The 14,800-nt window shown below is 37.4% G+C and overlaps 1 protein-coding gene across 1 annotated transcript; it reads left to right on the top strand.

Annotated features, from left to right (window-relative positions):
- The first annotated feature begins 4,680 nt into the window (after window positions 1–4,680).
- On the top strand, window positions 4,681–11,635 carry LOC142623211 (putative inactive receptor kinase At5g67200). Its single transcript, XM_075796608.1, has 2 exons — window positions 4,681–6,322; window positions 10,235–11,635. Exons 1-2 carry the CDS (start codon window positions 4,819–4,821, stop codon window positions 10,789–10,791), a joined length of 2,061 nt encoding a protein of 686 aa, XP_075652723.1. The 5' UTR covers window positions 4,681–4,818; the 3' UTR covers window positions 10,792–11,635.
- The last annotated feature ends 3,165 nt before the right edge of the window (window positions 11,636–14,800 follow it).

Consider the following 14,800-nt stretch of genomic DNA (forward strand, 5'->3'; position numbering starts at 1 on the left):
TACAACTTTCTCCAACCAACAATGTGAAGAAATGAATCAGCCAGACAGCCACTCTATAGCCCATATGGCACTATATTAGGGGTAAACAACTTTTCTTCAAAATTTTCTTTCAACACACACACACTAGAGAGATTTATTTGCCTCTCTCTCTCTCTCTCTCTCTCTCTCTCTCTCTCTATTTTAAGTCATACATAGAAGATGGTCATAATTTTGTCAATTTTAATAGCGCATTTGCATTCCTTTCAATGTGATGTGTGTGTATATATATAAATATATAATATGTTAGATTATAACTATGGTTTTAAAAACTGGATCGAGGAAAAACTGGATTTGCCTACGGCTCCCGGTTATTCTCGGTTTTTATCAAATCGGATTGGTACTTGGTTCCCAGTTTAATCGATAAGACCAACCGATCCAGTCCGGTTTCTTAAAATAGTGATTATAATATTTAAGACCATACAAATTTTAATATAAATATTTATAAGGCAGACTGTGAGTGTTGGAGAAAAAATTATAAATCTATGTGAAAAGTGACAGACAAACAATCACAATCTACCATGTAGAATAGTTGTAGCTTTTTATATGATACCAAAATTACTCATTTTCATGAAGATAATAAGGGTAGGTTTTTTTTTTTTTTTTTCAATGACATAAGGGGTAGAGCTCATGATTATTAAGGGCAGCCGTATTCACATAATTGATTGAATTTATCCTTGACGTGCACTTAAAGCCCGAGTCTAATAATGTCTTTTTATTGCATAGATGGACAGATTGGATTAATATACGAGATTATCAATGCAATATTGCAATGCGCTACCATGCCTTGTAATGAAGTGCTCTGGAATACTCAATCACAAATCAAATCACAAATAAAGTAATATATGCTTTTGTATAATGTTTTCATTGAAAAATCATGTAAAATTCAAAGCTTTCAGTTCTTCTTTTATATTTTGAAAGTAAAATATTAATAGAAATGGATTCTTTTCTAATTATTTGTATTAGTGATTCCTTGTAATTAGCAATTAATTATATTTTATCATTAGTCATGTGTGTGCTAGGTGAGCATTCCATTAGTAAGTTCTAAAATGAAACATTGTTGAAATACTCAAGGACCAAAACAAAATTGTAAAAATACAAGGACTAAAACGAATATACTCTAACTAAAATGTAGGGACAAAAAAGATATTTTTGCCTAATCTATAGTTTACATCTAATCACATAATATATTTTATATATTTGTTTGTATGACTTTTAACAATAATTATTCCTCTCTCTCTCTCTCTCTCTCTCTCTCTCTCTCTCTCTCTCTCTCTCTCTCTCTCTCTCTCTGTGATTTTGTCCAGTAACACACATGTACTATCTCTCTTAGGGTTTTTGTGGAGTAAATAACTTTGGCTTTTTAGGTCGAGCATTTTTTTAATTCATTAGTTACTAGGTTGGGTTTCACATGATTGAGGAATGTTGGATTCAAGTACGAGATTGATTTTGTGGCATGGGTTCCATTGATGGTGAGTTTGGGTATGTGAACCACCTCTTTGCTGGGATTTCTTTGTAAAAATTGTGGATAGGAAGAAAATGGGAAGAAGAGAGATTGTAATTGGTGTATCATGCAAATTTCTCCCTTTGCACTAAAACTTTTTACTCGTTTGAAAAAGTTACATCTTCTCTTAAAAATTTATGCTCATACCAAACACCATATTTTTCTTAAAATGAAAATTTCTCATTATGAGTTTTCTAAAAACAGTTTTCTAATCCAATATTTTTTAAATTGTTTTCATGTTAAAAACAAAAACACGAATGCCCTTTATCAAACAGACCTTAAGCTTTCAATCTAAACTTTTTCTTCTTTTCCAACGGAAAAAATAAGAGAATTTAATTGATATTCTTTTATTAAATTAAAAAGAAGGGGTTTTTCAAGGAAACTAGATATATCTTCATTACCAAACATTAGCATGTTCTATATATATTGAGCATGTCTTGTCACTTGTCAGGCAATGTGCAACAATATTGTTTTCATGCTCATCATGATGAACATGAAAACAATATTGTATTCATTATTACTTAAATGGGATGTGTCCATTTATTTATTGATCTCTAAGGGCTAATTTCCATACTTCATCTAGAATATGTTCACTTTGATTGGATTTCTGTTTTTGCTCATTTGACATTGAAGCTCGTGTCATTATAAGTGAATGTCCCTTAAAATGACCTCTTGAACTCCTACATCTGCTAATAGAATTGCACATGCAGCAACTATAGCTTTTACCTCTTTAGCATCATCAAAACAATTTTTCCCTTCTTACTCAACCCTGCGATCACTATGCCCTTTGTCGTCTCTAATGACCAATCCCACCCCTGCTATGTTTAAGTTCTCAAAGATGTAAAACTTATATTACGGTTATTCATATTTTGGAATCCAATGTTCATCAAATCTTTTTTTTAATTATTTGTTCATATAAAGTGATATTATGGTTTATGTAGACACCATAAGTATTAAAATCTAATGAAAACCTTCTGCATGTGGAAATTGGTCATACACATCAAATCATCTAACAACCTTTCTTGGTTAAGGTATCCATAATTAATGAAGGGCATAATCCATTTTGTCAAAAAAGCAACAATCACGACAAAAAGAGTGCTTTTAGAACATGATTTGGTCCATGCGGAATTTGGATGGTACTATGTGAGTCCTTAATTAGTTGGACTACGACTTAGCTTTAGGCATAAAGGTCTTCAATTACGAAGGGCATGGCAAACTCAAAGGTTTTTACAATTCAGCAACCGTACTTGTTGCTCTATCCCATGAGTTTCACAGAATTAGCCACTGCCGGCTGGCCACCCTATTGGCCTCGATCCTTCAACCAAAAACCATTTTGAAAACAAAACACATTAATCAATACATGTGACTTTAAAAGGGCATGAAAAAGTATTACAATACTAAAACGTTATGACTTCTGACTTGTTAATAAGAAGATTTAAAGTTCTTTCACCCGCCACAAGAGCATCATTATTGGTGAAGACATACTGCTATAATGCTATTTTGCCTCCTCAAACTACAAGATAGTGTGCTATATTAATAGTGCTGTAGCTAAAAAAATTTAGCTACATGCTACAGTAAACAGGTACTAGTACTTGTTTAACGTAGCAAGTAGATTTTTGTTTTAATATTTGTTTTATTCTTTCTCTTTTTTTATTCTTTTTTTTTCTCAACTCATCTCTCTCTCTCTCTCTCTCTCTCTCAGATCACATGCCCTTGCCACCGCTGGCCACACCCTTGCCTCCACCGATCACGCCCTTGCTATTGCCCTTGAATCCATCTCTTTTCTCTTTGCTTAAATTAGAATGCCCTTGTCGCCGCCCTTGAATCCCTTGAATCCATCTCTTTTGCTCAGATCGAAATTTGGGTGTGTTGGTTGTGATTTTTTTTTTTTTTTTGTTCATATAGGTTTGGTGGCTATGGTGGTGGAATGGTGTATGATTTTTTTTTCTTTTTTCTTTTTTTTTTCTGTGGGTTTGATGGTTGTGGTGGTGTTGATGGTGGTTGTGGTGGCTATGGTGGTGGTTTGCTTTTTGAATTTTCTTCTCTATGAGTTTGGTGGTTGTGGTGGTGGATTGGTGGCTATGGTGGTGGTTTGGTTTTTTATCTTGTTTGTGGGTTTGGTTGTGACTATGTTGGTGGTGGTTTTTTTTTTTTTTTTCCTTACCGTGGGTTGTAGTTGCCGTATGGAGGTTGTTTCTGGTGGAGTAGTGGTGGAGGTAATTGTGGGTGGATGAAAGGTTGTTGTGGTGGATATTTTTATATTTATTTTATGAGTTCTTTAAATTATTATAATCAAATAGCTAAAAATATAAATCCATTGATGTTGGAGGTATTGTAGAGTAAAAAGGTAAAATATTTAAAGTAGCTTTTGTATGTGCTAGATAGCCAAATTTTTGACTTCACCAATGTGGATGCTCTAAAGTATCAAAGTTTAGTCTAAAGTAGCATCACCCAATTTAATTAGGTCCAAAAACCAAAATGACCTAACTAAATTTATTAGAAAATTTTTATCTGTTTTAATAGAAGAACTATTTTTTTCTATTTTACATACTTATTTTTCAAAACACCCCACATCAGATTATCTATTTTACACTACGCTTCATTAAAATATCAATTTTTCTTAATTTTTTAATTATTTCACTTTCTTCACACACAACCACCACTATTCACTCTTAAGATACATAAAAAATAAAAATAAAAACTAAATATAAAATGAATACTATCAATATAAATTTAAATGATTACTATAATAAATTTATAAATTTATACAATTATATACAAACTACTGTCAATTATTTTTAAACAAAACTATTTAAATTTTACATATTTTTCAATTATATATATATATATATATATATATATATATATATATACACATATAGAATAACTCATAATAATGTGAATTGTCTTACAATTTTTTCTTTTTAAATTCTTTAATTAAGCATTCACAGGCATCAAAAGGCAGGCATAGGCAATATGGCCAAGTAGCTCTAAACGCTTCCCAAGCCCCAACACCAATTTTCCACCCCGTTCCCCACTTTCACGTGACTGTCTAGTCAGTCTCCAGTTATAACAAGCCAGCTGCTCCGCACCACAGAACACTAGCCCCACTCTTCTCCCTCTCCACCCAAAAAAACAAAACACCAATACCTTCACTCTTTCTTGATTTTTCTCTCTCTCACAATCTCACACTCTCACTCTCACGCTCACTCTCCGCCGCTTAAAAATGCTATTCCTAACAACAAAACAATGAAACTTCAACACCAACAAACCACACAATGCCATTTACTCAAACACCAGTACTTTCTCTTCTCATCTTCTGCTATCTCTCTACCATCATCGTTACCGTTCACTGTGTGGCCGCCTCGAAACCTCAGCCGTTGGTGACTCCAACTGCGAACTTAGTACTACCATCCGACGCCGTTTCGCTGCTCACTTTCAAGACGAAAGCCGACCTGGACAACAAGCTGCTCTACGAACTCCATGAGCGCTTCGATTACTGTCAATGGCAAGGCGTGAAATGCGCGCAAGGCCGTGTGGTCCATCTCATTCTCCAAGGCTTCGGTCTCCGAGGCGAGTTCGCTCCCGACACTTTGACTCGCCTCAACCAGCTCCGAGTCTTGACTCTCACCAACAACTCGCTCTCCGGTCCGATTCCTGACCTCTCTCTACTCGTCAACCTCAAGTCCTTGTTTTTAGACCAAAACACTTTCTCGAGCTCTTTTCCTCCGTCGATTCTTCTGCTTTTCAGCCTCCAGGTACTTGATCTCTCGCACAACAATCTCACCGGTCCGATTCCCTATGGTTTGAACGAGTTGGACCGGCTCAGCTCTCTCCGGCTCGACTCGAACGGGTTCAACGGTTCGGTTCCTCCGCTGAACCAGTCCACTCTTCAAGTCTTTAACGTTTCGGCTAACAACCTCACTGGATCAATACCGGTCACGCCGACTCTCTCGCGGTTCCACACGACGTCGTTTCAGTCGAACCCGAATCTCTGCGGCGAGATCATCAACAAGGCTTGCGAGTCTCGCACTCATTTCTTCGATTCTCCCAAGCCCAACAATGGCACGTCACCCTCCGCCGCCGCCACGACCACCACCACCACGCCGCTCGGACAAAGCGCACAGTCACAAAGCGGAATGCTTATTTCCCCACCGTCGCCGAATAAGCACAAGAGCACCGGACTAATTCTCGGGTCCTCGATCGGAGTTTCACTCCTAATCGCCTCTCTTCTCTTCTTGTTCGGCTTGGTCAAGAACAAGAAAAGAACTGCCTCCGACACCAACGCCAACAGCCCAGATCAAAACCCGAAAACCTCAACAACGACGTCGTTCGAGGCCGCCAACTCGAACGCCACTCCTCCTCCGAATTCAACAGCGCAAGCTCAACAAGTGGAGGAAAACGACATAGTGTTACAGCTACGCAAAAGCGACGAGCTACGAAGGGTGCAGAAGAGTGGGAACTTGGTGTTCTGTGGAGGAGAGGCACAAGTGTACAATTTGGAAATGCTGATGAGAGCCTCGGCGGAGTTGCTTGGGAGAGGTACGGTTGGGACAACGTACAAGGCTGTGCTCGATAACCAGTTATTTTTGACGGTGAAGAGAATGGACGCGAATAAGACTGCGATTACGAGTAGCCAAGTTTTCGACCACCATATGGCCGCCGTGGGTAGGCTGCGCCACCCGAATTTGGTTCCGATCAGAGCGTACTTTCAGGCCAAGGGAGAGAGGCTGGTGATCTATGACTATCAACCTAATGGGAGTCTCTTCAGTCTCATTCACGGTAGGTTTGATTTTGATGGTTAATCTTTGTGAATTATGATTTGATGATTTCTGAGTTAACAAATAAGATAATAAAAAAGGTGTAGGAGTAGTTTGATTAATTACGTGTCGTGATTCCATTGGCTTGGTGAATAAGAAAATGGAGTTTTGAGTCAAAAAAAAAAAAAAAATGTTGCGGGGACAGGTTTTGAGGTAACGGTTGTGTTCTAATGTCTAGACACGATCACGGGAGGGGACCGTAAGTATTTAGGACCGATTCTTTTAGGATTCTCTAATAAATGCAACAACCAAATGGACCACTGTCATATAACACTGTCCTTCTTTTTGGATTTATAGTGTTAGGAATCTCTACCCTACTTGAGAGATGAATCCATTTATGATTCACGTCAAATAAGGAAAATTGCACTCGCTTCTATGAGCTTTTCGTTATTCCACTCACCTCCCCGCTTGTTTGATATAAAACACTCACCTCCGATCTTGTTTGATATAAAACACCCACCTTTCCTCAAATGCAAATTGCCTCCTTGAATGACTGAAAAACACCTTTCAAATATATTTAATTTCTTCCTATTTTACTCTCTCTCCACTTTCCACACCCTCTCTAATTCAAAATTCAAGGCAAATAGTTTGCATTTTAGTAGAGGCAAGTGTCTTATTCTAGACGAGAGGGAAGATGAGTGTAATAATAGAAAACCTCGGGGGAGGTCAATGCAATTTTTCCACATTATATATTACAAATCTATAGATGTATCAGTGCCACGTCATTTAAAATTAGATCTAGGAAATGATATAGTAATTGTGGAATAGACCCTCTTTATGTCACTCGGATTTTATGGCAAATTGGCAACCTATAGTTTCCAAGACCCCTATGAGTTGTTCTCGTGTTTGAATTAGTGAGAGTAATTGTTAAAAACTTTGGAAGACGTGATTCTCTACTCTCACATAATAGCAGCTTACGCTCATTAAATCTATGATAGGATACATCATTCATCTAAGAAGAGAGAATTTCACATCGCTATACTCTGAGAGTATCTAATAATTTTTCTTAAACTAGCTTATTAGCTTACTGTTAGCATTTTTAAGTGTAATTCTACTTTGGTCAACTTTCAATTAAAATGCATGTTTGGTCGGCACCCAGTACATCATTTAATGTACAGAAAAGAAAATGGAAGAAGCATTTAAAAAAAAAAAGGAAAGAGATTAGTGTTAAGTGTTTGATAGGAGAGATAGAAAAATGAAGAAAAACATAGCATTGTGTGATAAATTAGTATTATATCTTTGTATTAAATTAGTTTTAATAAACTAGAGGGATAAAATTGTTCAAATTACTGTGTAAGGTTTGTTCTCTACCATTTTTCTTCCACTGTGTAATCCATCTCTTATTTTTTTCCTTTCTTCCATTTCTATATTCAATCAATGAGGAGAAAATATTGATTCATCTTTCATTTTGCGTCCATACTTTTATCATCTCATTTTTCCACCCAACCAAATGCACTGGATTATTAGCACGAGTATTTGTAGAGCACCTGCCAAGATAGGTGATTGTAGAACTCTTTGTAGAGAAAGCATTTGCTAGTTCTTATATTTTTGCCCTTTCTTTTGTTGTTGTTTTGGATGAATAAGAAAATTTATTCAAATCTGAATAGGGAAGCCTGCAAAGCTGGACAACTTGTACAACAAGCACCAAAACTTCCCACAAGAGAAGAAAAAGAGAAATAAATAAATGAAAAAAAAAAAAAAAACTCACCCTAGCAATAACAGGTACTTCAAGAAATGTAATCTACTACAAAACCAGAACAAAAACAACCCAATCAAACTTAGGAATTCAATCAGCAAGCACTGACTAAGGGATCCTCCCGGGCCTATTTGCACATCATCTGCCTTAAACCAGTATCCTGCAACCTAATCATCACCTAATTCATCCCATGTTCCCCGATTGCTAATCTGCCTATCAAAAAACACTTTAACAAGATCTGCTTCCAAAACCATTTAGTGACAGAACACTTGAAATTAAGATTGTCTGATTTTTTTTTTTAATGGATAATGCAACACATTTTATTAACTTAGAAAAATATAAAAACAGGAAAACAGACCCCCTTCTACAGAGATAGTGCACCAGAGATGGTCTCTTGATTCATTTCTGCTTCTACAGAAAACACACAAAGTATTACTTATATAACCAATCTGAGCATTCTCTCTTGTAATCAATCTGTCTTTACAGTTAACCAGAGGTTTGAAGGCATGTTTGGGGATAAAACCAGAAAACCATACTCTTTTCCATCAGTTTACCACAGCCTGTTTGTACTTAATATCATCTCAAGAATCTGATGAATTGTACGTACCATTTTGCAGCTGGAAGCCATATAGGAATATCTTTATGCCCGTTGATTTAGACCTCAAAAACGTACCTTGGATAAAAACCAGCTGGTCTGACCTAGAGGGTAATCCCACTTGCTACCCTTATAATTCTAGATAACTTGGCATCTCTTGAACTCCTGGAGTCTCGATGCCCAAATTTTTGGTACAATTGTCCCTCAAGGTGCCAACTATTACGTGGAAGGTGAATAGAAGCTCCATCACAAAAATACCAGACCAGAAAACACCGCTATTCAATCCATAGGTGTATCACTGCCATTTTTCAAGGAAAAGAAAGAAAAAAGAATTAAAAAAGATAACCTCTCTTTGCATTAAAGAAACTGTTATAATAGATGTTGGGAACTTGGGATTATGAGTAAGAAAGAAGAAAGAGAGGGAAAGCAGAGCTAGCATGGTTTGGCCTAAATCTATGGTAATTTGGAGCACGATTCCCCATTGCCTAATGTGGGGCATTTAGCGGGAGAGGAATGCTCGTACTTTTGAATGACATAAGATCGATTCAAGATTTTAAAGCATTCCTTCATCTAGAATTTGTTCGAGTGGGCAAATGCTTTGGGTGTCTTTACTTTGGTTCTTTGGTTTATTTTCCTGATAGTTGTACTTGCCATGCGCTTTAGTTCTGATTTTTTTTTTTTTTTTTCTGGTTCCTTAATACACTGCATGTGTGCTACAGTTCCCTGTATGTTTATCTTTTTCAATGAAGCAATATGACTTCTGAAAAAAAAGTTAGTATGGTTTGGCCTGATTGCCTATGTCCACAATGGAAAGCCCTTGTGTAGCTACATCTTAATGTCTTGAATTGTATTACAATGAGCCCATTGGGGGCATGTATAGAGATACTAACCCTAGGCCAATCATAGATTAAACCTCGGTACTTGCATTACAGGTAAGCTTACTATAAGTAGGATTAAGATTATTTTACTTAATACTACTAGTAGGCCCTAGTACATTGAGGTATGCTTGCTATAAGTAGGATTAAGATTCTTTTACTTAGACTACTAGTAGGTCCTAGCTCATTGAATCTGGACTAGTTGCAATGGCCTTGGGCCTTGTTATCTCTAATAACAACTGGTAGTTGCTTAACTTCTCCCTCCTGTCCTATCTTGCTGTTTTTTGTCATGTGTGAAATTTCTCTCATCATGATTTTAGTTTACTATGGAAAGGTTTCTTTTAGAGTTTGCACAATATAGATCTTGGTTTTGTTTCAAAGAAAACCCGTCACTTTCACTCTTACAGCATGGTTCTAAGCTTCTCTAAGATGATGGAAATTGGCTTCTTTACATCCTTCCAGGGTGCCTGAGGCTAGTGATATGTAAAATTTATCGTGCAAACTCTCCTTGAGTTTCCTTTGTGGGTTTCATAGTGATATAAAATATTACTCGCCTTTTAAATGTAATCTTTTGGTCCTTCTGTTTTGGTGCTGGATGGATTCATATTCTATTGAAATAAACAGTAGAAAATCATTTAATTGGTTCATTGTTTTTTTAAGCTAGATTGTTGATCAATTGTTTTATGACTTGATTAAAATTGTGTGCAGGTTCAAGATCAACTAGGGCAAAGTCTCTCCACTGGACATCATGCTTAAAGATAGCTGAAGATGTGGCCCAGGGCCTTGCTTACATCCACCAAGTATCAAGGTTGATCCATGGCAACCTGAAGTCCTCCAATGTCCTCCTTGGAGCTGACTTTGAGGCTTGTGTCACAGACTATTGCCTTGCAGTCCTTGTAAACTCTTCTAATGAAGATCCTGAATCTGCAGGCTACAAAGCCCCTGAGACCCGCAGGTCCAACAGCCGAGCTACTCTCAAGTCTGATGTCTATTCCTTTGGCATCCTTCTACTGGAGCTTTTGACTAGTAAACATCCATCACAACATCCATTCCTTGTGCCCACAGATGTACCTAATTGGGTCAGAGCAATGAGGGAAGATGATGGTGGTGAAGACAACAGACTTGGAATGCTGACAGAGGTTGCTTGTATTTGTAGTGTGACATCACCGGAACAAAGGCCAGCAATGTGGCAAGTTTTGAAAATGATACAGGAGATAAAGGAGAGCGTGATAGTAGAAGAAAATTCATCTCTTGAATCTTCATAGTTGTCTGGATTTACAAGATTGGGTGCAAAGAAGAAAATCGAGGTAACTACTAAGCAAAGTCAACTGTATATTTTGGAAAGGAGGCTAAGCGTGCCTAAGAGGAAGTATAACCGAAGGGATAAGTTCGAACAAATTATATATGGAGGGGCTAAGGAAATTTAGTAAACTCATACACACCTCCTCCTGTATTTCTATATATGGTGGATAAATCATGATTTTATAGAAGCTAATATTTTTTCTAGTCCTGTTATATAATTCTGGTCAAATGTACCTCAATTTTTTTACTTTTGGAATGATTTTGCTGCAACGCTTTATTAGAAGAACTTGCTGCTTGAAGATGAATGTTTTCTACCCAGGAAAGAGACCCCACTTGATTTCTTAGTAGCAACCAGGATTTTGAAAACACAATGCTATTCAAATGGTAGTGTTGTCTTCTGGCTCTGGCATGGCTAGTTGGTATCAAGATGGTGGTGAAAGTAGGACCGAACCAGGCAGGAGCAATCAGTATTTAGGAGTTTTAAACCACTACGGGTTGCTATGTTGATGTTGATGATGGAGCCACACGGGCAGGGTGGAGGCACGGTGGCTATCAGCTAACTCAAGTTGAGGACTTTGCTTTTTGTTGTTATACCAGTTCTATCTTGTATAAGGAACGTACTTGAGTGTGTATATACATGAGGTTCAAATTTACAGGTTTGAGCGAGTGGAGTGTTGAATGAATATATAGTGTTTGGGTCTCTCTCAATTCCATCCCATAGAGATTTGAGGGTTTCGTTGTAAAATGCGACAATTTTTAGATCTCATCCTCTTGACGTGTTTGAAAATACTATCAGTCTTTTCCTTGCATTGGACTTAGCCTATTCTCAACTATCATATGAGGGGTGTCCAAGGAACCTGCCCATACCCAATCAACATCGATCTGACGACTCTGGTGGTCGGACGCGGTCCCATCCCTAAATTCGACTCTGGCGGGTTGGTTTGCGAGTCTCCTCTTTCAAAACCAGTGAAACTCAACCCGCTCAAAATTTTCAATTATTCTAACAGGTTTTCAAGCCTTTTGGACCAGATTGGCGAGATCTCATCGAGATCTAGTCCAAATCCTTCGAGATCCAATGAGTTTTTGTTGTTATCCAACGAAATCTATGCCAGATCTCAACAAATTCGGCCAGATATTAGCCATATCTCGACTGGCCGAATCCAACCAAATATCGACGCCAGTGATGAAACCCAAAACCAACCTGATACAAACCAAAATTGACGAGACCTGAACCAACAGATCCAACGAGATCTTCCCGTTCAGTTTCGGGTTACAAATTTTTCCACCCGAATATTTCAGGTCGAATTTGGGTTAGGCTCAAACTTGACCCATGGACTGATGAGAATATTCATGAAATTTTCAGATCTGTAAGATGTAAAAAAAGAGAAAAAATATACGCCAAAGAAAAATAATCACACATAAGACAGTATTTACGAAGTTCAACAATTTGCCTACATCCATAGACTAAACCTCAGAAAATCTGCTATTAAAAACCATAACAATATTATTTTGGGTTGGGTCATAATCCGAACTAAGCACAATTAAACTCCACAAAGCCCAACAAATCTCCCACTTAGAGACTAGTTCAATCACCAACATCAACCGCAATCCTCAAAAGACAATCCCTCATCACTACAATTCATTCTTCTGTCCTTAAGCTAGAAAACCAACTGAAATTGCACACAGCTTTAGCTTCTCAATAGTGACACCCTTAGACAACATATTTGCCGGATTCTTAGATCCATAAATCTTCTCAAGTATTATCAGCTTATCTTCAACAATGTAATGGATAAAATGGTATCTCATCTGTATATGCTTCGACTTTAAATGAAAAGCCGAATTTTTGGTAAGAAAAATTGCACTCTGACTATCACTATATAGAATGCCCATCTCCTACTTCTTACCCAATTCATCCAAGAAGCTATATTGTCAAATCATCTCCTTTCTAGCTTCATTCGCTGCAACATACTCAAATTTTGTAGTAGACAAGGTAACAATCTTTTGTAGATTTGAAACCCAAGATATAGTTGTACCACCTAGAGTAAATACAAACTCAGTAGTACTCTTTCTACTATCAATACCTCCTGCTAAATTAGCATCTACATGACCCTATAGTCTCAAACTTGCACCTGTAAAGCAAAGACATGTATTTAATGAACCTCTCAGAATCCTCAAAATCCACTTGACTGTCTCCTAATGCTGCTTTCCTAGCCTACTCATCTCTTTCTCACTCATGTGACCAAGTCTGCGATGCCATAGACTTGTATCAGTACCTACTTCAACAACTTCAATTGTGTCTCTTGGACTTGAGGTATCATACAAGGTACAAGTTTTCTTTCCATGAGCCAATATCATGGCTCCCTTTGTAAACTTCCAGGTACCACCAACAAATAGTATTGCATGCCCTTCATCATCAAGTTGTCCTACAAAAATCAAATTCTTCCTCAAGTCAGGAATATGTTAAACCTTCTGCAATAACCAGACATACCCATTAGGTAGTAGAATTCAAACATCTCTCATACCCACAACATACAAGGCTTCTCCATTAGCCAATTACACTTTTCCAAAATCACCTTCAAACATAATTTTAAAAACCAGACCGGCCGGTCCGACCGATTCAACTGGGAACCGGCCTTCAATTCGGTCCGGTTATGGCAGAAAACCAAAAATAGCCTAAAAACCGATAAATAATGAAAACCGGCCGGTTCAACTTGAAAACCAAAAATCGGTGTGGTCAAACCAGTTAGTCATTTTTTGTCCTTTCTCACCTAAAACTACGTCGTTTAACCCCTAACCCTAAGCCTAACACTCTCACACTCTCATCTCAGTTCTCACTTCTCACTCTTAATGTTCTCTAACCTCTCTCACGCCTCTCAACTCTCAAGTCTCACCGCTCATGCATGCCTCTCTGCCTCGCCCTCACACGCCGCTCACTCTCTCTGCCTCCCTTAATATCACGCGCGCCGCCACGCCCACGATCATGCCCTCAAGCATAATGGCGCCGACGTCTTCCACGATCACCAATGCTGCAACCCTTCTTGCTCTGCTCCTAACGATTACCACATCATCTTTTTGCCCGATCAAGCTATTATTGTATTCCAAGCAAAACCCATGTGAAAACTCAACAAATTAGCAAGTGGGTACTCATGGATGGAACCAAAACTCCACCCAAAAAAAAACCATAAAAAAAACCATAAAAATCAAGTCTTTTGAGAAGAATTACATTTGGGCTTCTTGGAATTTCTTCTGGGAGCTGCAGAATCAACCAATCTAGCGACTCCTACGCTAGACGACGCCGTATTGGAACTCATCATAGACGAAAAGATAAAAAATAAAAATAAAAAAGACTGCTTTTTTTTTCCCTACTCTGTTTCTCTCAAATCAAAAAAAATAAAACAAACCCACCAACCCTCAAAGTGAATTTGATTCAAAATCAAAGCCTTGGAATTTCACAAAGAGAGAGAGAGAGCAAAAGGGTATTAGCTAATTTGGTTGTTGTTGTTTGTTGTTGTTGTTGTTTTAAACTGGGTATTTGTTGCTTTATTTTGTAAATGTTTTGACTTCAGGAGATCAAAAAAAGATTGTATTTTTCTCTCTTCCTATAGAGGCCGGACACACACGTACTTGTTAATATATATATATATATATATATATATATATATATATATATATATATATATATATATATATATATAATTAAAAATTATTAATTATTTATATAATTTAAATAAATAATAATTAAATTATTCATGACGTCACCAGTCCGACCAGAAAACCGGTAATTAGCTCCTCGACTGGTTCTTTCACCGTACTGATTTTTAATACCATGCCTTCAACATAGTTTTGTGTAATTTCTTAGTGTGGAGTGGTATGAAATGAATCTCCTGAATAAAAAACTCAATCATCAAATGGACAAACCTACTATAAGAAGCAGTGCATCCTATACCTCTTCTGTTGCAGCATTAGCAGAAT

The sequence above is a fragment of the Castanea sativa genome, chromosome 2, assembly GCF_040712315.1.
Source record: "Castanea sativa cultivar Marrone di Chiusa Pesio chromosome 2, ASM4071231v1".
In the NCBI taxonomy this organism is placed as follows: Eukaryota; Viridiplantae; Streptophyta; class Magnoliopsida; order Fagales; family Fagaceae; genus Castanea; species Castanea sativa.

Excerpts from the sequence above, each read along its gene's own strand:
- LOC142623211 (XM_075796608.1), top strand. The coding sequence starts at position 4,819 with ATGCCATTTACTCAAACACCAGTACTTTCTCTTCTCATCTTCTGCTAT. Across the intron at positions 6,323-10,234 it reads TCTCTTCAGTCTCATTCACG|GTTCAAGATCAACTAGGGCA; the intron begins GTAGGTTTGATT and ends AATTGTGTGCAG.